The sequence below is a fragment of the Gasterosteus aculeatus genome, chromosome 3, assembly GCF_964276395.1.
Source record: "Gasterosteus aculeatus chromosome 3, fGasAcu3.hap1.1, whole genome shotgun sequence".
NCBI classification, from domain to species: domain Eukaryota; kingdom Metazoa; phylum Chordata; class Actinopteri; order Perciformes; family Gasterosteidae; genus Gasterosteus; species Gasterosteus aculeatus.
This window is the reverse complement of record NC_135690.1, coordinates 15,943,742-15,969,429: the sequence shown is the minus strand read 5'-3', so window position 1 is coordinate 15,969,429 and position 25,688 is coordinate 15,943,742. Positions and strand designations below refer to the sequence as shown.

At 48.3% G+C, this 25,688-nt stretch overlaps 3 protein-coding genes across 17 annotated transcripts in view; 2 read left to right on the top strand and 1 right to left on the bottom strand.

Moving 5' to 3' along the window:
- pard3ab (par-3 family cell polarity regulator alpha, b) overlaps nt 1–1,004 on the bottom strand; it is a 116,326-nt gene extending 115,322 nt beyond the window's left edge. For all 12 annotated transcript variants that reach the window (XM_078099687.1, XM_078099695.1, XM_078099688.1 and 9 more), the window contains exon 1: nt 153–1,004. In XM_078099687.1, the coding sequence (XP_077955813.1) occupies nt 153–272 (120 nt within the window). In that variant the 5' untranslated portion in view covers nt 273–1,004. The remainder of the gene's footprint in view (nt 1–152) is intronic.
- Nucleotides 1,005–4,433: 3,429 nt separating this feature from the next.
- On the top strand, nt 4,434–13,220 carry LOC120815811 (cAMP-responsive element modulator). Of its 3 annotated transcripts, XM_078099701.1 has the most exons (9): nt 4,517–4,692; nt 5,509–5,668; nt 6,158–6,304; nt 6,414–6,512; nt 7,683–7,771; nt 8,065–8,240; nt 8,419–8,607; nt 11,374–11,533; nt 11,650–13,220. In XM_078099701.1, the coding sequence occupies exons 3-9, from the start codon at nt 6,215–6,217 to the stop codon at nt 11,792–11,794; spliced, it is 948 nt and encodes a 315-aa protein (XP_077955827.1). In that variant the 5' UTR covers nt 4,517–4,692; nt 5,509–5,668; nt 6,158–6,214; the 3' UTR covers nt 11,795–13,220. The 3 variants fall into 3 exon arrangements, with proteins under 3 accessions (XP_077955826.1, XP_077955827.1, XP_077955828.1); XM_078099700.1 differs by lacking the exon at nt 5,509–5,668 and having other exon boundaries at nt 4,434–4,692; XM_078099702.1 differs by lacking the exons at nt 4,517–4,692; nt 5,509–5,668; nt 6,158–6,304; ... (2 more) ...; nt 8,065–8,240; nt 8,419–8,607 and adding an exon at nt 9,705–10,051.
- Nucleotides 13,221–15,019: 1,799 nt separating this feature from the next.
- LOC120815809 (cyclin-Y) lies at nt 15,020–25,637 on the top strand. 2 transcript variants are annotated; one of them, XM_040170790.2, is made up of 11 exons: nt 15,020–15,427; nt 21,926–22,000; nt 22,870–22,887; nt 23,080–23,114; nt 23,368–23,462; nt 23,550–23,585; nt 23,890–23,947; nt 24,130–24,249; nt 24,342–24,508; nt 24,594–24,756; nt 24,863–25,637. In XM_040170790.2, exons 1-11 carry the CDS (start codon nt 15,274–15,276, stop codon nt 24,977–24,979), a joined length of 1,038 nt encoding a protein of 345 aa, XP_040026724.2. In that variant the 5' UTR covers nt 15,020–15,273; the 3' UTR covers nt 24,980–25,637. The 2 variants fall into 2 exon arrangements, with proteins under 2 accessions (XP_040026724.2, XP_040026727.2); XM_040170793.2 differs by lacking the exon at nt 22,870–22,887 and having other exon boundaries at nt 15,023–15,427.
- The last annotated feature ends 51 nt before the right edge of the window (nt 25,638–25,688 follow it).

Sequence of the window (25,688 nt, the reverse complement as noted above, 5' to 3'; positions counted from 1 at the left end):
CTCAAAGTTAGCGCCATGTTGAGTGCGCGCGGAGGAAAGAAAAAACCTCAAGCGTGTGTGTGAGTAGGTTGCAACATTGTTTCCAGGACCACAAAAGCTGCAACAACGAACAGAATGAACAGCAAAAGGCATAAAAAGTATCGGCCGCTCACCTTGGCGATAGCCTTCTTGTACCTCATGGCCGCCTGCTGGATGAGCGAGCGGACTTTAATATTCCCATCCCCGCACGGCACCACCACCCGGGTCCGGCCGAAACACACCGTGACTTTCATGGCTTCGGGCTCCGCGGTCCGGCCGGGGTTCGGAGCTCAAGCCGAGCAGCAGGAGGAGGAGGAGGAGGAACCCGTGCGAAGATAAAAGCGGAGCATGGGTTGTTCCGTTTGTTCGGCTTCTCCGCGACTGTCCCGGTATTCCTTCAGGAAGAGCGGGGACTAAAAGTCTTTCCGCGCCTCCCCGCCGGGCGACATTGTTTTCTGTGTGTTTCCAGACCACCTGTTTGGCCTCCCTCTCCCTCTCTCTCTCTCTCTCCCTTTTTCCTTCTCTCCCTCTCTCCCTTCTTCCCTCTCTCGGGTCCTCTACGCGGAGCTAATGCTCGGTCGCATGCTGCGTTCAGGTGCGTCGGGAAATGTTGCCTCTCGACGTCCAGAGCGAGTTACATAGAGCAAGAACAGTCCCAACTTATATCAAAAGCGAGTGAAATATCAGTAAGGCGAAGAAAGAGACCCCCTCACCCAAGTCAGGCGATCCGTTTGCCCCCCCCCCCTTCCCTGAAGTTGTAAACCATGGGAAAACACTGAGTTTAATGGAAAATAAATAGAATACATCCAGTCCACAGGTGGTTTTGTGACCAGATTAAATGAAAATGTAGCTTCGTGGTCATCAACCACGGTTCTTTTTGCTCACCTGATTTTTTTTTCCTCTCAGATTTGGGTAAAAATAAAAATAGAAAGTCTTATTGCAGTGTTTGTTAAGTTAAACCCCTTAGAAAAAGTATGCCTGGGATATAATGCAATAAATATGTTTAGTTTTATGATACTACATTTTAATCACCTGCAAATCTGTCAATTATTCAAGTATGCATCAAATAACTTTCTGTAGCTTTTTTAAGGAAAAACATCCCCATTTATGTTTTAACCATGTAGAACATGTACACTTTAAAGCCGCATACAAACCTTTGTATTATTATTACTAGTCGGTTCCATGGCAGCTGCGTCGCTGCAGCGTTAAGTAGATCTGCTATCTGTACTTTCTGATCCGTGAGCAAGTTTTTATTGACACTTTTAAAAACACTCTTTTGGCACTTTCAAGATTTGAGGATGGCGTTTACGAGCGGTACGTGAATGCAGCGGAGGCGCGCGGAGGGCCACAGTTGCAGTCATGACGGGTGAGGTTTGGCGCGCGGGGGAGCAGTGGTTCAAAAATAAAATGATTATTAAAGTTGCTTAAAGTCCTCCTCCTTTTATTCATATTTGTGTTATATATATATGTCTAATTGTATAGTTGTTTCATATCTACATTACTTACTTGTTTTTTATTTTCTGGTTAATTTGTATTCACCGGGAGAATTAAGTGGAAACCAGAGTCAGATTCTCATTCTTTAGGGTTTGAGTTAAAGGTTAGAATTCGGATTAGAGGATATTTAATGGGACAAACTTCAAAGGTAATTACAGTCCTCAAGCACAGTGATGTGGGCTAAATACCACGAGAGGTCTCCTTTATAGGCCTATATTTATTCCTCCCTCATTCTATAACGATATATTCATAGATTTATACTCCAGTTAATGATACGCCATCACTTGTTTAAAAGCCACAGGGCTTTGTTCACTCGCTCCTTTCCTATTTTAGTCCATTGTTGCAGCCAGGTTTGTAAAAGTGAACCAAACTCTCTCTGCACCCGGACCTCGTGGGCCCAAAGAAACGTCCACCTGCCGGTGAATCTCATATAATGTTAGTTCAAACCGTATACGGGTTTGAGAACACACAGGGAGAGGAGAGACACAGTGTTTAGAGTAAAGTGTGCGTGTCTCACCTGTTTAATGCAGCTGTGTGGGACTATTTTACCACAGCTGGAGCGCTCGCAGGCCGCCACAACGCATCAAACGGCCTCCGTTCAGGAGAACGTGAGCACTGGTTCCCAGTGCTTCTCGCTGATGGGGACGGGGGGGGCATCATGACTGGTCTGTTCTCAGTGACGCGGGAGTCCTGTGGGGGCTGCAGCAGCACAGCTGACTTTACAGCTTTCAGACTTTAGCAGTTGTTGTGGTCGTGAAGAAGGGAGGTCAAAGGTCAAGACTGCGAGTGGTTTACGAGTGTGTCTCCGATGGCCCTGAGGTGAATTTGTTGTTTGTTTTTTACTCTAAAGAACAACAGAGAAATTTACCTCAACAAATACAAAATAATCAGCATATACAAGAGAGAAGAAAAATTTGAAAAATATATATTTTTTAAATCTTTATTTTTATTTGTTTTGTTGTCATAAAGATTTTTTCCACAAAAAATGTTTTAAAAAAATTAAATAAACATATTTTTCTCGCGAGTTTTCAACTGCATCTCAGCTGCATATTTTATGACGAAGAAAAACGGTTGAAAAAAAAAATGGATAAAAGGTTTTGGCGGCTTTTTCAGAATGCCAGAAATATTTCTATTTATCATCAAAAATTGTTTCTTTCCTGTCAGATATGGCGTTTGTGTCTGATATATTTGAATCAATACTGACATCTTGTGGGCCGACACTCTTTTCTCGGTGCTATTAACTTCGTTTAACCTCTCAAAAAAGAGCAGACTGTTTTTTAGCTGACACATCTAATAACTTGTGCTTTATGAAGTCAAGCGAGTCTGTGTGTGTGTGAGGGGGAGTGTGGGGGGTGGAGGGGGGGGGGTCAGAGCAGCTTGACCTCTGGGAGATTTTGGACTGTGAATTAATTGTGTGTGTTAAGCTGCAAAGGGAACGAACAGACGGCCAAACACGTCTTTGTTGGTAATTACCAGCATGTCGGCGTGTTTCGCGTTCATCCCGGGCTAATTTAGTGCTAAAGAGATGTTTGGCTCATCACATGGCCCCCTGCTGTCAGGCCTTGGTGAGCCCCCCCCTCTCCTCTCTGGAGGGTCCACCTTCTGCTGCTGGTACTCCTCCATCTGGAGCCTCCATCCTCTGACCAGGGGGAGGGGGGACAAGGAGGAAGAGGGGGAAGAGGAGGAAGGGGGGGGGGGGGTCGTATGGAATAAAAAATGCATTATGTGAAGAATTGCAAGCTCAAAGCACAAATGGGTGAGGACAAATGAGGCCACATCTATGGAAAGTTTCACCATTAAATTGTAAAAAATACAAAGATCGAAGGAACATTTCTCCACCAATACTGGAGACAGAGATTCCCTTTTTTCGTTACTTAAACACAATGCGAGCATATCAAACTCTTGCACCATCGGTACTCTCAGCGCCGGGAGGACAGCACGATGCCTTTCTGCTGACCGAGGGCCTTCCTCGTCCGGCTCTGGCAGATCGAGGGCACTCGGCCACGCGGAGCAGCGCTCTCTGATGACAGCGGGGGCCTGAACGGGACGACCTCTCCTGGCATGCAGGGGGACAGATGGTGGCTCGGATATAAATAAAGCAATCTAGCAAGTACACAACAGATTCCACAGGACACTCTTTAACATGAGAGGAATTGCCACACAGGGAGTATGACACAAATATATATATATATATATATATATATATATATATATATATATATATATTTGTGTCAAAAGGCTTGAAATACTATATTTCATTTCACTATATTATTTACTATGTTTCAAGCCTTTTTTTCAGCCTTTTAAAATGATCATATTCATAATACAAGGTGGTGATTGTGTACTTTTGGAAGTAGACTTCATCTGTATTCAGGCGTAAAAATACATATTATTGTTTCTGTACATTGTATATATATACAGTACATATAATGTTTTGAATGAATCGATCCTGTTAAATTTTAAAGCGCTTTTGTCAGCCAGCAGATGGCGACATTAACTGTTGTCTGTAAACACGTGACTCGTCCCAGAAAAACTGAAAAATATCCATGACTGAATTAGAAAATGACTACCTCACTGAAGAACGTCTTCTAAGACATATTATTGCCAACTTAAATCGACCTGTATTGTTCAAATGTAGTTTGACTATTTAAATACCCTTTTTTTAAATCATTGACACGTTGCAAGGCTTATATTTGACGCAATGTGATTTTAAGATACTTATCTTTATTTTATATTCATATAAGACACTAAAACGTACGGATAAGCTCACCGTGTGCAGTTTAGGTGAACTTTGGTTAAACCTACTGCTCAACGTGCTTGGTTTTGTTCAGCAGATAATTAAATATCTTTAAAATAATACATGTATATACCGTATGTATGAATCCATGTATTTAAATTATATGTTTGTTTGCCCCTATTAGGATTCGCGATGCTCAGAGAAAGACGTTTCTGGCCGCCGGTCGTTTTAACGCCGCGCGAAGCGAACCCGGAAGTGCCCGCAGATGCATCCTCTCGCTCCGCCTGCGCACTCTTCGACCTTAAACTGACCCGTCGGGTCGACATTTTCGGCACAGCATCATCAGCGCTGACGTGAGAGCTACGTGTGACTACGTGAGCGGAGACGCGAGGCCGTCCAACCCATGCTGTAATTAGTCACGAGTCCGACTACGTAAAACTTCGGTAAGTCGCCTTCAAAGCCGTCGCGTCGCCGCTCGGCGCCAGTCGGGACGACTCGAGGGACTCGAGCGAGCGGGACAGCGTCCGCGGGGCCGAGCCGCTCTTTTTAAAAGTTTTTGCTTTTTTTTGCAAAACAGAAAGACGGCGAATCAGCCGATCGATAACGGGGCGTGTAAGAAACCGAAGGGGGAAAGTTGACGGTTGGCTGTAGAGGAGGCAGTTCCTTTTTTTTTCTTCTCTCGTTGAAGTTTACGGAGTTGCGTCAAGTCGGACGTTAATGACGGGCGGCGTAAGAAGTTTGATCGAACGGGCGCGCCTTCAGAATAAAAGTGATACGTTTGAAAAAAACAAATGCTTCATTTTTTTTTCTTCTCTTAATTCCTCCTAAATATGTGATTTATTTACTCGTCGGTTGCGATGATAAAACACTATACCCTCTGAATGAAACGTCTTGATATGAAACGTTATGGGGAAGCGATGGGACAGCTTCATTTTCACGTTGTATCGGGCGGCTAAAAAGCCGGAAGTCAGATTCTCCTTTACGGCCTTTTTTGAATAAATCAACATGGGAAAAAAAATCTAAGCGGGCTTTCTGTTGCCCGAGAGAGCGAGAGAGAGAGAGTCCTTAAACTTTCTGTGAGAAATGTGTTTACGGATTTGTGTTATAGAGAGCAATTATTAAATGACAATATACGTTGCCCCCTGCTCGGACACTTTCGGGGTTTTGTGCACAATGAGGAGGACACTCCGCACTTGGACGTCTCTCTTCCAGTCGCAGATAATGTGCACGCCGTTGCGTTTTGATATGTGTGTTTGCAGCTAATCTCCCTCAGACAGGGGCCCTGCAGGGGCCCTCACAACACAACATAGAACGTGCACTGTGATCTGCAGGAGAATGTGACGTCACCCGGTCAGAGCTCCTCGGCCTCTGGTTCAATGACATCTTTTGTTCCTCTGGTTCAAACCAGCGTGTGAAGACGTGTGTATTCAGATGTGCACTTTTCTCTCCTGTCATTTTGCATCTTTTCTTCTTTGCCAGAAAGCATCTAGAATCCATTAAAGCGAGTCTGTAACAGTGTGAATACGTGCTGATGGAGTTCAGGCTGACACACACACACACACACACAAACACAGAGCGTGAGTAATGGAGTGTTCTGTAATTCATTTGTCCTGATGCTGGATGAAGAAAGCCTGCCAACAGAGATCTTCACACTGATAATTTTGACTCGCTAGCCGACCGCCACTGTACAAAAATCAGAGTTTTTCATCTTTTTCACTTACTGTAGAAAAACATCATCATGAGTTTTTAACTTTAAACGTTCCACACATTTAGAACCTCAATGTGACAGATTCAACTTTCTATCAAACCGCACTTCAATAAATACTTTAAAGTGGAATAAAGGTTAAGAATATCTAAACGTTATTGGGGGGGGGCAGATGTTCGGTAACGCTGTGATGTCTGACGAAGGTTCTGGAGAAGGAAGCGGCATCCAACCGGTCAGCGCGTGCGTCCAGGCGACTGGCGATGGAAAGCTCGGCCCCGCCGCGCCCGGACGGCGGTCTGAACGGCTTGGCGACGGACGGAGAGGAGAACCGGAGCGAAGGCAGTCCTCAGGTACGCTCGCCGCGTTGTGGCGAGAGCTCCACCTAACGGGGCGGAGGACGGAGACGCCGTGTCTGTATGTGAGATAACAAGGTCTCTTTCCTTCCGTCGCACCGCGCAGGCGGCGGCGGAGTGCGACGGTCAGACCGTGCAGCTCCAAGGGGTCATCCAGGCCCCTCAGACCTCCGTCATCCAGTCGCCCCACCTGCAGACCGTCCAGGTGAGTGCACGGGACGGCCTCGCTGCCGTCTTTTGTACTTCTCCCCTAAAACCGGGGGGGAACTGGCCGGGGCGTAAGCATCTTGAGTGCAGACGGCATGAATTCAAATAAGAAATAAATCTGGTAATTTCTCAAGTCAGTTCACGTCAAATCTGTTGTATCTAAGATAAGAAATCATTCATTAATTCTATCAGAGTCTCAAATCACCCACGAGTCTCATGTGTTCAGAGCCCAAGTAGAAAGTAATAAAAATGTTCTCATTCAGCCGTTGGCTCCAGCGTGTGAGCGTTTAGTCAGATTTAATGAAGGAGACTAAACCGAGGGGGGGGGGCGGTGATGTCAGAGGGTGTGATTCAGGCGCCGCGTGTAGGCGGCTGTGCATCCCTTAATAGGATTGTGTGAGCGGTACGAGCCGAGGTTTAAGCCCATCAGTCTAACCTGGGACTGCTCCGGGATCCGGTAAATCCGGGGCAGATGTTTCAGCGTGCTCTGCACTAGTGGGGCAAAATGTCCTTTAGATCAGATGAATGCGCGGCGGCGGGTGGTGCAGGTGGAGTTGCTAGCAGGTTTTTACTCGCTTGAAGTGTCTTTCTGCAGAAATGGGTCAGGAGAGCGAGCGGTGAGACGACACACGAGACCACAAAGTGGTTTTGTTACCTGATTTCAAAGCTCCGTAACAGTAAATCTCCTGCGTCACTGTTCTTCTCCACGCAAACGTTCAGATTGAGCCCGTTTATTCGAGGTGTTGATTTCTGACGTGAAGTCCTTTCGGCTGCTTTTATAACCCCAACTTCACATTATTGTCCGTAAGTAGACCGAGTGTCTCCTCGCGGGTCCATCGAGGCCTTTTGTGTCGGTAACGCACAACCGCCACTCATGAAAGCCGGCTTCAAATTCACGCCGCTCATCGTTCCAACAAAAGGCGTTTGTGCGTGAGTGACAAGGCGAGCCTGTTCGTTCACGCCGCCGAAGGAGGACGTTAACGTGCACGTCACCGCAGGACCCCCCCCCCGCGTGTGGAACCCTGCAGAGACTCACTGCTGGACGTGGGAGGAGGATCATCACTCAAAGTCCCTCTTTGACGTCATTCTTCTTCTCTTTCACACCATCACCCCCCCCCCCCCCCCGCTAACATCTAACAGCTCTTTTGGTGCCGGTTGTTTGTCACAGATCGGCACCGTGGCCGAGCTGGACGAGGACGAGTCGGTCACCGACAGCCAGAAGAGACGCGTCCTCCTCTCCAGGCGCCCGTCTTATCGGTGAGGAGACGTCAACAGTAAACAAGTGCACGGTTAAAAGATACTCGGCACGCGCTTCACCGCCGGAGGTCAAATAATACGAAAATGAGGGGGGGACTAAATGTATAAATAGGACTATTGTGGGTATTTACGTCTTTTATTCTCTTTCTTCATCTCCTCTTGATTGGGATCTACTTGACTATGATTGTTACTTTATCACTAGAACACATTTAAGGGAAGACAATATCGTTATTATTGAATGAAGTATAAGACGGCCGCGTGGAATCACTTTGTGGATCTCTTCTCTCCCGCAGAAAAATACTGAACGAGCTCTCATCGGATTCTCGGGCAGTTCCTAAAATCGACGAAGAGATGAGCGAGGAGGAGGAGGATGAAGAGGAGGAGGAAGAAGAAGAGGAGGTGCCGGTCTCCAGTGCCGCCTCGGCAAGCGTGCCGACCTCCATCTACCAGACCAGCTCGGGACAATACAGTCAGTACACGCGTGAACCTCTGATCTGAAAACACAGCAGAGTGACTTTGATTAGCTGCCAGAGAACGTGTGACTTTATGACGACCAGTTACGGGACTCGCGTGTGAAACGTTCTGAACCCGGAACACACCTGCTTACCGGTGACCTTTGACCCCCCCCCCCCCCCCTCCACACACAGTCGCCATCACTCACGGGGGAGCCGTGCAGCTGACGGGCCCGGGGATGGAAGCCTTCCAGGGGGCCCAGACCATGACGGTGGGCGGCTCTCACGCCCCCCAGCACGGAGCCACCATCCTGCAGTGTGCAGCTCAGCCCGGAGACTCCCCGCAGCAGTTCTACATCCAGGGGGGGCAGGTGCTGGTGCAAGGTAGGGCTCGGGGCATCTGTGATTGTCACGCGCTCATGTTCAGGGGGAACGTGGAGATTCGGAGTGACGTTCTCCGCGCCGCTTAAATTCCCGGGTTCGTTCAACAATTAGAATCGTCCCGTGAAACAAAAGGATTAAAACCTAGAATTAAAGAGTGGGAAGAAAACCCCCAGCAGTTGTTCCTGGGGGGGCACAGAATACATGTGTATTCCTCTTGGACTAATTGGTCAGTGTGGTTTCCACAGACGGCTTTATAGCGACAGGCAGCCGCTGTCCTTCTGTGTGAACTATGAACACAACAATACGCACAAACACAATTAAACTACATTGGAACGTACAAATGTGCATTAAATTATCACAACGTTACATTAAAATCATGAACTCAATCTCAACCTATAGAAGATCTTTCTTCTCACGCGGCCTTAAACGTGTCTCATCTCGCCGTTTGCGTTGATCCTTCCGCTGGCAGCTGACCACAGTGGACAGGAACACAAGTTGGTTACCTGAGTATCTGGGGGGGGGGGGCGGAGCTTTCTACAGAAAGGTCAACTAGTACTCATGTTTTTGGCTTCCTGGTTGGGTCGGGATCTTTAGGGGAGGGGGGTTGTGATGGAAGTCTCCAGACGTTTCTGTCGTGATCATCCGAGAAGTCACAGAGGTCATTTGCCACACTGAGTAACGCCGGCCTGTCTGATGTGAAGAGGAGGCTCATGGGTAACCACACACCCACACACCCGTTCTCATTCACCTACCTTTAGGGGGTCAGAGGCCTCACAACTGAAGCTGCTAAAACCTCTGAAAAGACCTGGAGCTCTTTGACTAATGAGGCATCTTTTATTTAATCTGTTGCTTGTTGCCATGGCATCCATAAATAGTGAATATTTATAACGCTGGAATATCTGCCGTGCTCCAGAATTCAGCCACAGGTGACGTTACTGTTTGAACAAATACTGTGACACGTCCATTATCTTCATCCTCTACGTCATCAAACCCACACAACTGCCTCGGGACACAACGTCCTGTTTGTTGAGCGCCTCTGTGGCTGCGTCACCCGGGCTAAAAATACAAGCCCTCCCCCCCTGCCTCTCTGCCTGCCCAGCTCACTCTGTGTGTCACTGCTTCTCTGTCTTATCCGCGGGGGGGGTGGGGGGGGGCTCTAATCCAGGGTGTTTTACTGACTTCAGCAGGCAGCAGTGACGTCATTGTGATGTCAATGCCTGTAATTGTAATCGGGCTGCAAAGCAGACGAGCGGCTGTGTGACGCGCGCTGAGAGCTGGGAGGGAAAAGGGAGGAGGAGGAGGAGGAAGAGGAGGAGGAGGGGAAGGAGGGGGGGGGAAGAGAGGCTCTGGCGAAGCAGAGTGAGAGTAGAAGAGTGTCGCCGTGCCGAGAGGCTGGATTACTGGAGACCAGAGATGGCTGTAACCGGCGATGAGACCGAGTCAGGTACACTTTCCTTTTTATACCACGGGGCCAGAAAGTCACTTTTATTTCACCTGTGAGGTGTTTGTGTTTTTAAAAACGGGGGTTTGAGGAGCTTATTTACACCCACCTGCTGAGAAGCAGAGCGTGCGCTTTATGATCCTGTGGACGTCTCCAAATGTGAGCGGACGGGGTTTTTATTTCAGTGTGAAGTGCGAGATCAGGACTTGTGATCCAGAGACTTTGTGACATCCGAAAGACTTTTTCTCTGACTTTTTGTCCGTCCCGCGTCCCCACAGGGAAAAGCTCTCGCTCACACCAGAGAGAAACACCCTGTCGGTTAGTTTGCTCAACTGTTCCTGTTAGTCCGTCTCCTGCTGGTACGCTCGCGCACACACATTCACAGGTACACACACAGGCTGCGCTCTGCTGTCAGGCAGAAAGGGAGGGGGGAGGGCAAGGGGGGAGGGAGGGGGGTGATAGTTGTTGCTCTGACGTCACTCCAGTTTCCTGGAACAGAGACCGGGGGGGGAGGAGGGAATGCAAATCGCCCGAGTGAGACGCACACGCTGACGTCAGCGCACAGCGAGTCACCCTGTTATCTCAACGACAGAGAAAGGGGGGTGTGTGCGTGTGTGCGTGCGCGTGTGCGTGCGCGTGTGTGTGTGTGCGTGCGCGTGCGGAGAGAACAAACTTATCGTGAAGAAGGAGGCAGCGTCGTTTGTTGATGACTCGACTCAAAGGCCTCGTGAAGACGTCCAGGAAGCTGCTGCAGGTTCCGTGTCTCTAATGATCCCGAACGGGGAACAACACGCCGCCAAGCGAAGGAACACTTTGAGCACACGAAACGTCCGCTTTCTGTTCTGAAGTAATGAACTTTGACCTCGTTCGCTTTTGGGATTTGACCACGTTTCTTAACGCAGTATTGCCAGGTGTCCTTTTACAAAATATAAACGAATTATTAAGACGCTAGTTGAGTTATATTAACCGTATTACATTTATTCAAAACCAGCTGTTCGATGGCCAGCATCTAGTGGCCGTTAGAGGAACTGCAGTGTCACAGTGTTCATGAGAATGTCACAGCAAAAATATTAAATTTGCACCCCCCCGCCCCCCCTCAACCCCCCTACAAGTCGGGTCCACTAAAGACAAATACCTGTGCAGACGACACAGGAAGTTGATGTGATAAGGCAGGAAGGAGGGCGGATGAAACAACATGTCTGCTGTGGGACTCAGTAGGTAGTTGATTAGAGAATTTAGAGAAAAATGTCAATTAAAAAGTTAAAATGACAGAACTTGGAGTCCTAAAGCTTCTGCCCCCCCCCCCCCCCCCCTCCCTCGCACAGCTGCCACAGGAGACATACCCGCCTACCAGCTGCGTTCGCCCAACTCTGGCCTGGCTCACAGCATCGTGATGGCAGCGTCTCCAGGGACCATGCAGAACCCCCCCCAGCACCACTCTGAAGACATCACCCGCAAGAGGGAGGTCCGACTGATGAAAAACAGGTAGGAGGCGGGGCCAGCTGATGCTGATGTGGGGGGGGGGGGCGTTACACATTACATCCTACGGTAGGAAAACAAACATTGAAATAAAACCGTAACATGACGTGCCCCCCCCCCAGGGAGGCGGCTCGTGAGTGCCGCAGGAAAAAGAAGGAGTACGTGAAGTGTCTGGAGAACCGCGTGGCCGTGTTGGAGAACCAGAACAAGACCCTGATCGAGGAGCTGAAGGCGCTGAAGGACATCTACTGCCACAAGGCCGACTAGCGGCGCCCAACCGCTGCAAAAGACAAAATCCCCCCCCCCCCCCCCCCCTCCCAAAAAAAAGAGTCCGGAACAAAGACGTTGTTGCCTCAGCTCGCTCATGTCCGGCGGCGCCGGGAGTCCGATCAGCTTGGGCTTTGCCGCTCGTCGCTCTCGCCCTCGTCTCGAGGAGCTTCGCTCGCCGCAGCTTTTTGTGCACGCCGCCGAAAGCAAAGGGTAGGGGGGGGGGACACACAGACAGGAAGAGGAAGTACAGGTGCTTCCTGAAAAGCCAGCGCGGAGGTTAAGAGGCAGAGAGGAGGAGGTCAGCCGGGTCGCGCTGCCAGAAGGTTCCCCCGAGGTCGGGCCCGGCGGCGGCGGCTGCAGCGAGGCGAACTCTCTCGCGTCTCCACGGCGACGCTTTCACGCTTCTGTTCCGGGGGCCCCCCGAGGGACGAACACTCTTGAGCGCTGTTTTTGTCAGCAGAGCCCTTCGGATGTGATTTTGTGTAGACGGTCTTTGTTTGGTCCAAAAAATAGAAAAAACGTTTTTTTCAAGACGCACGTAAAGGATTCAAAACGGAGCTTCTAAAGTACGTTTCAGGCATCATCTGGACCAGGGGCTCTTCTTGTCTCACCGCAGTGAGCTGCTGTCACATTTGAAACAGTCAAAGTACCAAAGTATCAGAATTTATACTCTGTTTATTTGAGGAATTTCACTCCACAAGTTTGTATATCTTTCAAAAGAAGAAAGTCACAGCGACCTTTTGGCTGACGTGCGACAGATTGAATTGTCTACTCGATATTGAAATAAAGCCGCTCTACATGGAATAAAGCCGCTCTACATGGAATAAAGCCGCTCTACATGGAATAAAGCAGTTTTGTAAGATAACTCCCTGCTTTACTGTTACGCTAGTGCAACCATGGATATCCAATGTGGTATAAAACTGTATTTGATCACGGCTGGATATTAAAATGCTCTGTTTTAAAGGGTTATGCCAATGTCTTTTTTTATTTCTAAATGTAAAGACATTTTATTTGAATGAACTCTATCATGTCGTGTTGATGTTTCTGGTGAATTTGAAGACTGCCTATTCTTTTTTTTTTTGTTGTTGTTTTTTTTGTCTCAGTAGTTGTTGAGTTGTTTCCACTGAATATATTTTATTGATGAGAGCGAGAGCACCTCTTAACCCGAGACACCATCTAACGCTGCCAAAGCTCTGGAGGAACCTGGAGATGAAGAGGGGGGGGGCGGCTGTGACCCGCTCGCTGAAATACTACCAAAAAATGCTGATTCGTTAATGTTTAATCACTGAGTTGAATTGATCTGCCTGTCGTAGGTTCCTTTTAGCCTGTGCTCTCTTCTCGCTGTACTTCCTTGTTTGACTTGTATAAAAAAAAAACAACTCCCAAATTATTTTGGTTTATCTAATAAAACATTGAAATGGGACGCGGACGGTGACTTGTTTTGTGACCCGATGCTCGACTTCGTCAGAGGAAGTGACGATGAGGAGGAAAGGTCTGCTTGTTTAAAGGACCCCCACCAGCCCGTTGGCTGTCGCCATGGCAATCGGCTAGACTCCGCTGGACACAAGTATGCACGATCATTAACACACGTAAAGTTACAGAATTAATAATATAATAAATAAATAAATACCCACGAATAGCCGATGTTAAAAAGGACGTTAATCATTTTAAAAGAATATCGGCTCCCTGTGATTCAATGAATGGCGATGGAAGAAGCGGTTGGCTCGGTAACGGGTTTATTCCGTCGCTGAAGGTTGCAGGTTGTGTAACGTCTTCACGGGAAGAGACACAAACTCCGGGTTTCATTCTGGTAGGTCGGCTGCCCTCTGCTGAGCAACAAAATGTCCCCATTCGCTCGCTGAATGGGATAAGAAAAGCAAAAAAAAGAAGCAAACTCAGATTAAATGATGCTTTTTCAAGGGGACGTGGGGAGTTTCCATGGCAACGCCCAGCGACATGGCACTGACCTCCAAGGGGTTGATGGTGAGAAAGGCAGCGATGAGTCTGTTTCTGTGTGGAAGTGGGATGGATTCCTCAGGTGTTTCTCCCTCAAAAAGTAGTTTTCCCTCTAAACAAAAACACGCCGGAGAAAAGAGATGTTTGACTTCTGCATTCACACACACACACACACACGCACACACACACTCACACGCACGCACGTTGCTTTTGGAGGGAAACCTTGAGATGAATGTTTATGAAGAGAGAACCTTGCCGCTGACACTGAACCATCATTCTTGTCTCCTCCACATTCTGCTTCTCCACTTGCAGAACATTACAGAGTATTAAACTGGATCTCCAAATGGTTCCATCGCGTGTTTTGTGACTCGTTTACTTGAATATTCAGCCTCCGCCTCGCTGCGTTTATCCTCCTCCTCCCAGCGGAGAGCTTCGGGCTCGGGGATATTTATTCTTGTGGCCCCTCGAACATCTTCTTGGCCTTTGGTCCAGTGGGACTGGAGTGGAAATTTCCACCTGGAGACGAAACCGGCCAGCAGTGAGATGAGGCCTCGTGCCGGGGGGGCCTGGCGGTCCGAGGAGGCCCCCTGCTGGCCGGCCGACGCCACTGCAACAACAAGCTCACACACCCAAACGGGCAGCGGCTCCACTTAATCCCAAACACGCAGAGAACTCACGCGCAGTGTTTGATTTGATTTCCGTGATGAATGAGCATCGTATTCCAATTCGGCCACAAATGGCCCCTAAATACCGGAGCTGTAATAAATCCAAACAGATGCAGTATCATGGGTTGGCCAACAGATGGCCCCCCCGAATACTCCTGGAAATAAATATCTATCATAATATTTGAGGTTTTATTCCACCCGGGAATTTAAAATGATATCCACACTTTTTTTTACTAAATTGACCCCAAAGCTACTCCTTAATGGACCATAGAAGCCTGAGGATGCAAGTATCCCTTATTGTTATATCACTGTTTATTATTCGACATAAACATAAACATGTGCATTATTATTATTGTATCTGTGATTTAAATGCACTTAAAGTTAAAATGACTCACGTGTTACATCAAACACAATGTTGCCTGACAATAACCCCTCAACAATATTCATGATCATTTAGATTAACACAAGAGAAATAGATCCATGTATCAGCGTTATCAGCAGTAAATCACGCTCATGTCTGCCCCCCCCCCCCACCCCCCCATGTGTAACCACCCACTTGAACCGGAACCTTTTCTGGGGATTTGCAGCCCCCCCCCCCCCCGTCGGTCTATCGCCTCACAGCCAGCCACAACACACGCGCGCACCGCGGGGCGCGTCCTGACACACGGTGCTCGGGCCGTGGGAGTCACACCTTCATCCCCCGTGCGTCACGCCTCTCCGTGGACACCGGGATCTACGGTGGTCTCCGGTGGTCTCCGGTGGTCTCCGGTGACCGGCGCGGGAAGTTTCCTCTTTCAGCGGGAAGGACCGTTAACGCTGTACCTTTGAGAAGGGGGGGGGGGGGGGGGGGGGGGGATGGGGAGCACGACCTCCTGCTGCGTGCCTTCCAGCCCCAAGCTCCGCAGGAACACGCACTCCCGGCTGGACTCGTACCCGCAGGACGCGGAGCTCAGCGGGGAGGAGACGGGATGCAACCTGCAGCACATCAGCGACCGGGAGAACGTCGACGGTAAAAACAAGAGAAAAACAAAAAGAATACTAATAAATATCTGTATCATATCATATGGAGGATAATAGTCACACTTTCTGCCAGAATGGGAGTGTGTTTTATGCCACAGTAACAGGTTTATTTTCTAAAAGTGTATCAACACATGTTAAACATGTCAACGTGGCCTAGAAGTGACTCTTATCTGCTTACTCCAAAGCTTTCAGAAGACAAACGTACATATATATATATATATATATATATATATATATATATATATATATGAATGTGTTTTACTTTAAAGATCCTCTGTTATACGTGAATATTAAAGGAACATTGGCTGCATATTACAGCCTCATTTCTACATCTGGGATGATCCCCTTTGACCCCTCCAGTGATCTCTGTTAGATCTTCTAGCGTACGTATTGAGTGACTGGCAGAAACATGTCACGCAGCAGACATGTCCCCCCCTCCCCGTCCCCTCATGTGTCCTGGCAGCCTCCTTTGTGCTGCTCTTTGTTTTCGGCCTGCGTATGACAGAAATGCAGATAGCTCAGCCCCCCCTCCCCCTCCCCCTCCCCCGCCATTGACACGCCAATATGCATCACAATTGACCCATTCACACTGCAAAGGGGCTGGTGAATGGGTTGCTTTTTTCCAGCCGACCGTCACGTCCGAGCGATTGGTCTCAAACTGTATTTGACGGTTGTGAAATTGTGAGTGTTTTTTTCAGAGCGGCAGGATTAAATATTTGGTGTCGCGCGTTGGTGCTGATCGCCGGCAGTCGACGCGCTCACAGCAGCCGGAGCCGTCGGCTGGAAGACTTCCACAAAGGGCGCATCCCTTCACCTGCACGGTGACGGACCTGTTTCATTGACCCGTGATGTCATTTCCCCTCTAAACTCGAGTGAGCCACTTGGACGCGTTCCCATTAGTGATTCCTATACAGTGCTTTGCATTATGGGAGGTGCTTATGTCGTTATTGGTACGATGGCCACAGTATAGCATTACCTCTCATCACATGGATCATGCATACTGCCGGATGCCCCCCCCCTCCCCTTGGAGACGCGCTGAGAGGACGCCTGTCTCGCCGGTGGAGCGGTGATTGGAGGCGCAGCGCGTCTGATGTGTCGCCTCTATTACGAGTGCAGATTAGTGGGCTTCATCACGGAGTGCCCCGTCAGATAGAGTCCCCCCCAACCCCCCAAAGAAAGGCCCAGAGGGGCAGCTGTGCCAGAGCAGATAGCCACCGGGGACGCGCTGTTGCCAATCAATGGAGGCCTTAACCGAGAGTGTGACGCGGTGCCTCCAAAGACGTCGCCCCGAGACTGAAGAGACTCCGCTGCCTTCAACCCACTGAGACGTGGACCAGAGAAATATGAATTAGCTCAATGAACCGACCTGTGATATCTACAGATAGATACACATCAACGTACACCGGATCAACGGCCCTTTCGTTCCGTAATGGAATCAGAGCACGAAGCCCTTGAGATGCACCATCTTGTTTTAAAGAGGGTCCTCAGGCACGAGTCACAGAAGTTAATTAACATTTCTGAGCTTTAATAAAATAATTGCAATAGATTAAACAATCCAAACACAGCACGGACGTAATGAGCACGACGATCCTTTCATTGGGAACAAAGTCGATTGTTCTCACATTTGATTTAATAGCTCTCTAATGGCCAGAAGCTTCTCTCCACTACACTAGTACGCGCGGCCGGGATTGTCGAGCAGCGTATTAATCGACATGACGGCATCCTAGGAGCAGGTAACATAAGAGATGTGCTTTTACTTTGTAAATCCGAGCCGTCGGTTTTTCTGGCTCTAGTGCAGCAAGACGGCGTCTTTATTCTCGAAGGTTTTCATTGACTCACATTAGCAATTTCTCCCATGTAATTGTTTTCGGTAGATGTATACTTCACATTTCTAAAAGAATGATGCTTAGGATGTGGATTAGAAGCGCGTAGGGAATTATTATTTATTGTTTGGACAAGCTGCCCCACATAAAAGAAATGATTACAGTCAGTAATCGATAATGACATAAGATCCATATCTGCACACACGCTCTGTGGCCACGTCGCCTCTCTCTCCGTTGGGACTATTACGCCGCTGTTTGGCGTCCCGGGTCGACCTCCCCGGGCCGTCTGTTTTTTAGGAACGGATAATCTCCTCGCCGCATGACGCCATTGCCACCAGTTCGCCGGCAGAGCTGCAGCGGCTGGATTGAACCAGCTTAGTTTGGGAGAATTACGTTTTTTTTTTTGGCTGGTTTGAAAAGCTTCCGTATCGTGACGAAAGGTGCAGTTATTTTGTCAGCACGTGTTTGCGTTTTCTATCCTGCTCACAAGCTCACGCATTAAATATCAGACGAACGCTGTTGAACATCAAGGCGGTGTGGACTAATAGTTCTAATATTATGGACTATAATGGGTTCGGGGGGAAAGGGGGGGCTTCTGTTAAATGGAGGCAGAAGATGGAGATAAGGGGGGGGGGGGTGGAGCCGTCACTTGGTCGGCCTTCCTTTGACAAAGCGCGCTGTGTTGTCCCGACTGATGACTGCGGCCTCTGTGAGGCCTCGCGGTCAGCTGACGCTCGTCCCCGTCAGGCGGCGGCGTGCGCGGCGCCGAAGCTCGTTGGCCCATCGTTAGGATCCCTGGTGTTGCATCTCCCGTTTGAACCGGCGGCCCCTTGTTTGTTTCATAGTGTGAACTCTGCAATCCCAAAGCTCCTCTTTCATCTCCGCATAATAGATCAAGAGCGACTGGAAATGTAAAACTGATTCCTTGTGCCCCCCCCCCCCCCCCCCCCCCCCCCTGATTCTGATACTAAGCAGAAACCCCCTGCACCGTATGTTGCATCTTCCTCAAACCTCTCCATACGAATGATCCAATTACATGTAGCTGTCAACCTCTTCTTCTTCTTCTTCTTCTTCTTCAAGAGGGACAGAAAGAAGAAGTGTGGAGGTGGATGTGGAGAATTAATGAAGCATGTTGCCATGACAGGCCCGCTTCAAATGTACAGAAACACACAAGCGCTGGAGGAGGGGGGGGGGTTTCTATTCAGCGTGTCATTAACGCTGCCCCCCCCCCCCCCCTCCTCACTCCCCTCCCGTGCTTTCTTTCATTCCTTTTTTTTAATCAGCTGCTCCTCATCTGCTCGGAGACGGCACATCACACGGCGACATTGGTCGTTATCCAGATCGCGGCCCCTGCAGTATTTTAACAAGAGATGACAACCAAAGGTAACAAACGTCATCCGATGGTCAGACACGTTTGTCCTGGAAAAGTTGCCCAGGGATTAGTTCAAAAGGACCAGAACAAAAAGCCGACCACGCTGCCGTGTTGCTCCAGAGGGGAAACAGTGATACAGCAGCACCGAAACTACATGAACACGGATTGTTAACCGCCATCGTGAATAAAAGATCTCGTGGGTGCAGAAATGGTCGCGTAGAAGAAGAAGTGCATGTGATCAGAGGTTTTCCCTTCCTCGCCGCAGCCTTGTGTGTGTGCACGTCACTTCTGTTTGTTTAAGCTCGGTACGTTACCTCTCAAGGCCTTGGCTCAGTGTGTGTGTGTGTGTATCTGTGTGTGTGTGTGTGTGCTGAAACAGTGTAAGGCGGCTAGAATAACAACATCCTCCCGTTGGGGTAATGAACCAGAGTCCCGAAGTCACACATATTTAAAAGCAAACGGATGTTATTAATCATTAATCTGTTGCTGACCTCATTGTATTCCGTTTGTAATATTCAGAATCCTGCAAAGCCACAAAAACAAACCAAAGGTGACGTCGCACATCTGAATCCCGGCGTCTCTGTAAAGTGAAACCGGCGCGGATTAATAAGCACGACCGAGCAGCGGCCATGTCGGTCCTCCACAGACTGAGGTCACCGGCGGGTCACCGGCGGGTCGGAGGTGTAACTCATTGCAGCCACGAGCTTTTGGTTCCTTCGTTAGTTTGGATTCCCGATTCGGTAGAAAACGCAGGTATTATTTAAAGGGGCCACGTTGGATTGAGACAAGGGGACGCGATCGATCTCCTTCCAAACAAACAAAGGTAACCGATAGCGACGCCGCTGCGTTCGCAGACGACGCAGCGACTGAACCCTCGTCCCCCAGAGAGTCCCGGGACATCTGAAAACACTTAGGACATCGGAAACGCCACCGTGCAGCTTTGGACCGACGCCTGTTGTCCGTCACGATTACATAATTCATTACGTGAGAGCAGGTCCGGCGTCTCCTGTTTCCCTCTGCGGATGCTCACCTCGCGTCCCGCAGGCGCTGGATGACACATCAAGTCTCTTTAACCCCGTTGGTTTGAGGGTTAAAACTATTGTTGAAATGTGCAGCTCCACTCACACTTTATGTAAATCATATATAAGCGCTTCATCTCTATGGAAACAGCACAATCATCTCGACAAGCAAAGAACTCGAACCAAACTTAAATCAGTTGAGTTTCATTGATTATTTATTTCACAGAAATTGGAAAACAATGGAATCTATTCATCCGACTGCCCCAAAGGGTTACCAATGTTGTTAAAAACAACAACAAAGGAGGCTTTACACGCTATGCACATTATTTACTTGTCTTATCTTTGCACTTTAAACAAAGTTCACTGAATTCCTGTTACGTGATTGTTGATCATGGCGTCCCAGGTGCCTCGAGGAGAGCAGAATTTCATATGTTCTGCAGGACGTGGAATGCCGAAGCGTTTAAGTGGGGCAAGATTTGATGGTACAAGTCGCCCAATTTTAACATTCTTCACAGGTTTTGTATCCCTGGCGTTGAACTGGGCCGGTTTGCGTCCTAATACGAGAAGGTGTTGAAATCGGCCCGGATGCAGCGATACTGTTGCATAAGGTGCTGAACTGTGACGAGTGTAATCCAAGCTCAGCCCAGTCCGCCCGGTGGTGTGAGCGGGGCGGGCCGCGTTCGGGGGGGTATTTGGGTTCAAATGAGTGTAGGCTACGCACAAAATCATTTGCCGAATGCTCTTCTGATTCTATTTCCGGTGGAGTGAAACGCACAGATGCTTCAGAGAGGCCTTCTGCCACACTTCACCAGTCATCACCAGCAGGGTTCTCAGGCGCCGATGAGTGTCTTCGGGGTGGCCCTCGAGCGTCATTTAGTCCACACGCGTTCATCCACTTTTGTCTACGTACAACTCCCCTTTTTTCCACATACGTTACGTTTACACATGTAAAACATGTGATACAGAACCAAAGCCAATTGCGCGCCCCTAAACGTCTGCATGGCAGCCAAACACCCCGGAGCGGAAGCTTTCGGCAGACTGCATGCCGGGCTTTTTTCAACGGTGATTGCACCCAAAGCGCCTCGTTTTATGGAGTCCTCGATCCTCGCAAAGCCAAGTTTAGGCCGTTTACTGAAAGGCCGTCGAGGGGTTTTGGTCTTTAAGTGGTGCTGACTGTGACAAAGAAGAACGAAAGTCACTGAAACTTTTATCTACAAGAAAAAAGTCACTTTCTGTGTCACTGTACTCACAGGCTCAGCTAAAGGCTAAAGTTAGCATGCTAACAGTGACAATGCTAACATGCCGCTCGTGTACCTCAGCAGCAAGATGTTGTTACTTTTGCAGGATTTATTCTATACTTCTGTAGGATATTAGAAACAAATATACGACCCGGTTCATAAAATTAATAAAAATGCACATAATGTAAACCAGAATACAGCCATGATTCTGACACTGTGTAATCAATAAAGTAATGACAATATTGTAAAACCACTGTAATTCTGCAACTGTAATAGAATAATACCAATGCAGTTATGATTGTATTTGATGTAATGTAATCAACTGGAATGCATGCATGTAATACTTGAACAACAACTGATATTGACTAAGGATCATTCGAAATCCGAGTTACATTGAACTCACCAGAAGACCACTCCCAGAGGTGTGGACACTGACTTTCACACCTTTAAGCATTGTTATAAATACCTGTAGGAACCATTGTTCTGGAGTTCGCTGGTGGAGGCAGCAGACGGGCACTAGGGGGGTCAAAGGACTGACCTGGGGCCTGTTGGTCGCTGAGGCCAGCGGCTCCTCAGCTGAGATGTTCTTTTTACCACAACACCATCTCTTTTATTAAATACATTTGATTTAACCTTTTGATCTGCGATGCCCTCTGTCCGTCCGGCGGTTCTTCATTTTTTAACACAACACTTCGTATGTATTCCTATAACTTCTGCACTCTTTTATGTCAAAAGTTATACATTCTTAACAGGATATTTTTCAAACGCAGTAATATGTGAGCATTGTTTGGTAGAGCCACCACTTCTCTTTAAAATACACGCCGATGAATTGATTGGTGAAGCCGACTCCTTTGTTGTGACGATGAGGCAGTGACAGGACGTTACGTTACTTTACTTCCCTCTCACACAGACTCCGGTTGATGCTTCTGCACCGACATGGACGGACGTCATTTAAAGACGAATACAGCACCGTGGCTCCTGGTCAGTGTTGCAGAATCAATCAATCAACCAATCAGGAACGCTTTGTGTTCCCAGAGTCGAGTATGGCGCACAATCCGTCGGACCACCCGCGGGCCGGCACCATATTCCTCAGCAAATCCCAGCACGATGGTGAGTAGCTGCAATTCCTAAATCCCTCCCGTGCAAGCAGGATGTGACGTCGCCGTGAGCGCACGTGTCACAAACAACACACTTGAACATGATCCTGAAATACGACCCGGGTGAGAAGATAAGGGAGAAAAATGCTGTGTATTTTGGAGCACTGATCCCAGAGCCGGTTCTTTTGTGGCCAGCCGGCTGATTTATGCCGTTGCCCCGAGGCTTCTAGATGAGAGACGAGAGCTTTAGCATGTTTAGCATATTGTGGGGGAAGGGGGGGTGTTATCATGTTTTTTATAGCCATGAACACAACATCATGATAACAGTAAGACAATATAAGCTTTAATGTTAAAGCAGATGAAAACTGACTTTGATAAATGTCTTTTAAATGTAATCATTAGTCTCAAACAGAGATAATATGAATATTATTATTATTATAATAATATAATATTATAATAATATAATATTATATATATATAATAATATTATTATTACCGACAAAAAAAAAAAAATACGTCAGGCAGATGTGTGAATAATCACAATGTTTTCAGATTAAAAGTTGGTTGTTTTTTGTTCCTTTTTATTTGCGATATTTGGTTTTGTCTTTGGATAAAAAAGTCAGATGTAAGTGACCCTCCTTCTTCCTCGTGGCTTTAAAGGACAAAGTTGACTTTATCAACAAATACCCCGAGGAGACCAAAAGGACAGGAAGCGAATACGATCAAATATTGCCTGACATGTCTGCAAATATGGTTAAAAAACGCACTGTGTTGTTTTTTGTAAAGCTATGTTAAAGGTTCTGTTGGTTGCAATGGGTTCACTGCATGTGTCACGAGACGGACGGACGAGCAATAAGCTTTCTGGTTCCTCTTGTTTTGCAGCGGCGCCCTGCAGGAACGGTGAGTGAGACTCTGAGTCCCTCTGCTGGTGTAACAGCACGTTTGTCTTCCTTCTGTTCCAGCGCTCACTTTTCCACCCGCACTGCTTCTTTTTCCTGCTTCACTCAAGTACTAAATCACGGCTGGCTCTTGGTTGTTGAAGCAGAAGAAATTTAATATGACTGACTGGTTTTACCGTTTTTTTGCTTGTAGCACGAGATAAACGAAAAAGCCTCTTCATCAATAATGTAAGTTCAACTGTTTTGTTGAATCTCAATATTTATACATATATATATATATATATATATATATATATATATGATTAAAATGATTATTTTAAATGGGCTAAATGTCTCAACAAAAGGCAAACGGACACATTGTGATGTTGCGTGTTGATTCCCCCTCGGACACCCTGGCAGGCTCTATGTGGGTCACACGTGGACTCTAATGACCGTCACCGTGTGTGTGTGTGTGTGTGTGTGTGTGTGTGTGTGTGTGTAGCATGAAACAACCAGGCGGAAGTACAGCTCCTGCTCCACCATCTTCTTAGACGAGAACACGGTCAGCCAGCCCGACCTCAAAAACACCATCAAATGGTAAAAAGCAGGATTCAACATTCATTCTCTGCAGTGCCGTCGTGTTTAAAGATGCAGAGCAGGTGTTTTATTGTTTTCTCTCCACAGTGTCGCCCTGGCGGTTTACTACCACATAAAGAACAGGTGGGATCTTTCAACACAATATTCTGCATTCTTTTTTTGTTGTTAACTTCACTGAAACCTGGAATTTGGATCGTTTCCATTAAACAACAGATGAGGAATGTTTTTATCAATTATCAAATCAAAATATGAAATAGATAGAAATGGTTTTGCAGCATCAGCTTTTAATCATATCTAGTTGTTACAATATTTCAGTAGTGAATCAAAAACAAAACATTTTGCCACTTTAACAGCTAGACGCTTCACATCCGCTTGATTAATTATTATTTATTGAAATTCGCAATTTCCCTTTCTGTTCTCGTGCCAGGGAAGCGGAGGGAGGAATGGTGCAGGAGATATTCGACGAGAAGCTTCATCCTCTCACAGTAAGACGCTCGATGTCGCTTGTGTTCTTTTCTCCTTTCACATCGACTTCAGTGGGTTCGCCGCGTCGGGTCGCGTGAGGTCACTGTGCTCCTTTTCTTATCGTTTCCTCCCTTCTTCATTCCCGTATATTCCCTTCCTCTCCTCTCCTCCCCTCGTCCCTCCACCCACCCCCCCCCCTCAGAAATCCGAGGTGCCGGCGGACTACGACCAGCGCCGCCCGGAGCAGAAGCAGATCTACCGGTTCGTCAGGACGCTGTTCAGTTCCGCTCAGCTCACCGCCGAGTGCGCCATCGTCACGCTGGTGAGACTCTTTCCAATCCGGCGGGGGGCGTCGGCGTGCGTCCCCGTTACTCCTCCTCTAAACCTCCTTTCCTCCCCTTCGCGGCTGGGCAGATCTACCTGGAGAGGCTGCTGAGCTACGCGGAGATCGCCATCGGCCCGGGGAACTGGAAGAGGATGGTTCTGGGGGCCATCCTGCTGGCCTCCAAGGTGTGGGACGACCAGGCCGTGTGGAACGTGGACTACTGCCAGATCCTCAAGGACATCGCCGTGGCGGACATGTGAGCTCAATCCACCAGATTCAGACACGTGTATGTTACCGCGGGAGGCCACGCGGAATAAGTAACGCCGGCTCCCCTCCGACAGGAACGAGCTGGAGCGGCAGTTCCTGGAGCTGCTGCAGTTCAACATCAACGTGCCGTCCAGCGTCTACGCCAAGTACTACTTCGACCTGCGCTCGCTGTCCGAGTCCAACGACCTCAGCTTCCCGCTGGAGCCGCTGAGCCGGGACAAGGCCCAGAAGCTGGAGGTGAGGCGCAATTTACAAACATAAAACCTTTTTCCCGCCATGAAGTTGTTTCAACGCCCCCCCCGTCCCCAGAACGAAATCAAGCAGCCTTTCCGTGTCCCTTCAGGCTATTTCCAGGCTCTGCGACGACAAGTACAAGGAGGCGCGGCGAGCAGCGAGGAAGCGCTCAGCCAGCACCGACGACCTGCGTGGGGTTCGGTGGGTTCCCGCCATCCTCTCCTAGCCGCCATCGGTCCGCCGCCGCGCTGAACGCTGACGCCGGGACGTTTTATTTTTAGCGGGTGAGACCTGAGCGTCTGGCCCCCGCGTGGAACCGGGGGACACGCAAAGGTGTCCCGGGAGCCGGAGGGGACTCCCTGACTTCCTGTGATGCCTCCTGCGGGTCTGATGAGGAAGGAGAGACGAGTGTTTGTAGCTTCGGGCCACCGGAGAAGGTCCTCCGAGTGTCCCACAGCTTCCGAGGACGTAACGCGGAGACTCCGTCTCCGTTTCCTTTACGGTTGTGCAACTTGGCAGCGTGTTATTTCTTTCGCTGTCATCGTGTGAGATTAACGTCTGGCTGAAAGCAGCCTTTTCACAAATGTATTTCCTTCGACGTAGAATAACTACATGTGTTTTGTCCTCAAGTTTTGTCCGTTGGGAATATTTTTTTACTCAAGGTTTACAGTATTTCCAGCGTACATCTGGATACTCAGGTAGTCTGTTTCTTCTTCTGGTTGCTTGTGTTGCTGCTAGATGCACACGATGGGCTCAAACTGAGGTCAGTACGAAGAAAGCGACGATGAAAGGAGACAGAATAGATGACACAAAAAAACATTCCTGCTTCGGGAAGTGATTAATCAAACAATTAACGTGTAACATGAAATAAAGGCTGAAGCAGAGCTTCTGATCGAGTATTATTGATCTGAGGTCATGACCATGGAGTTTTAGCA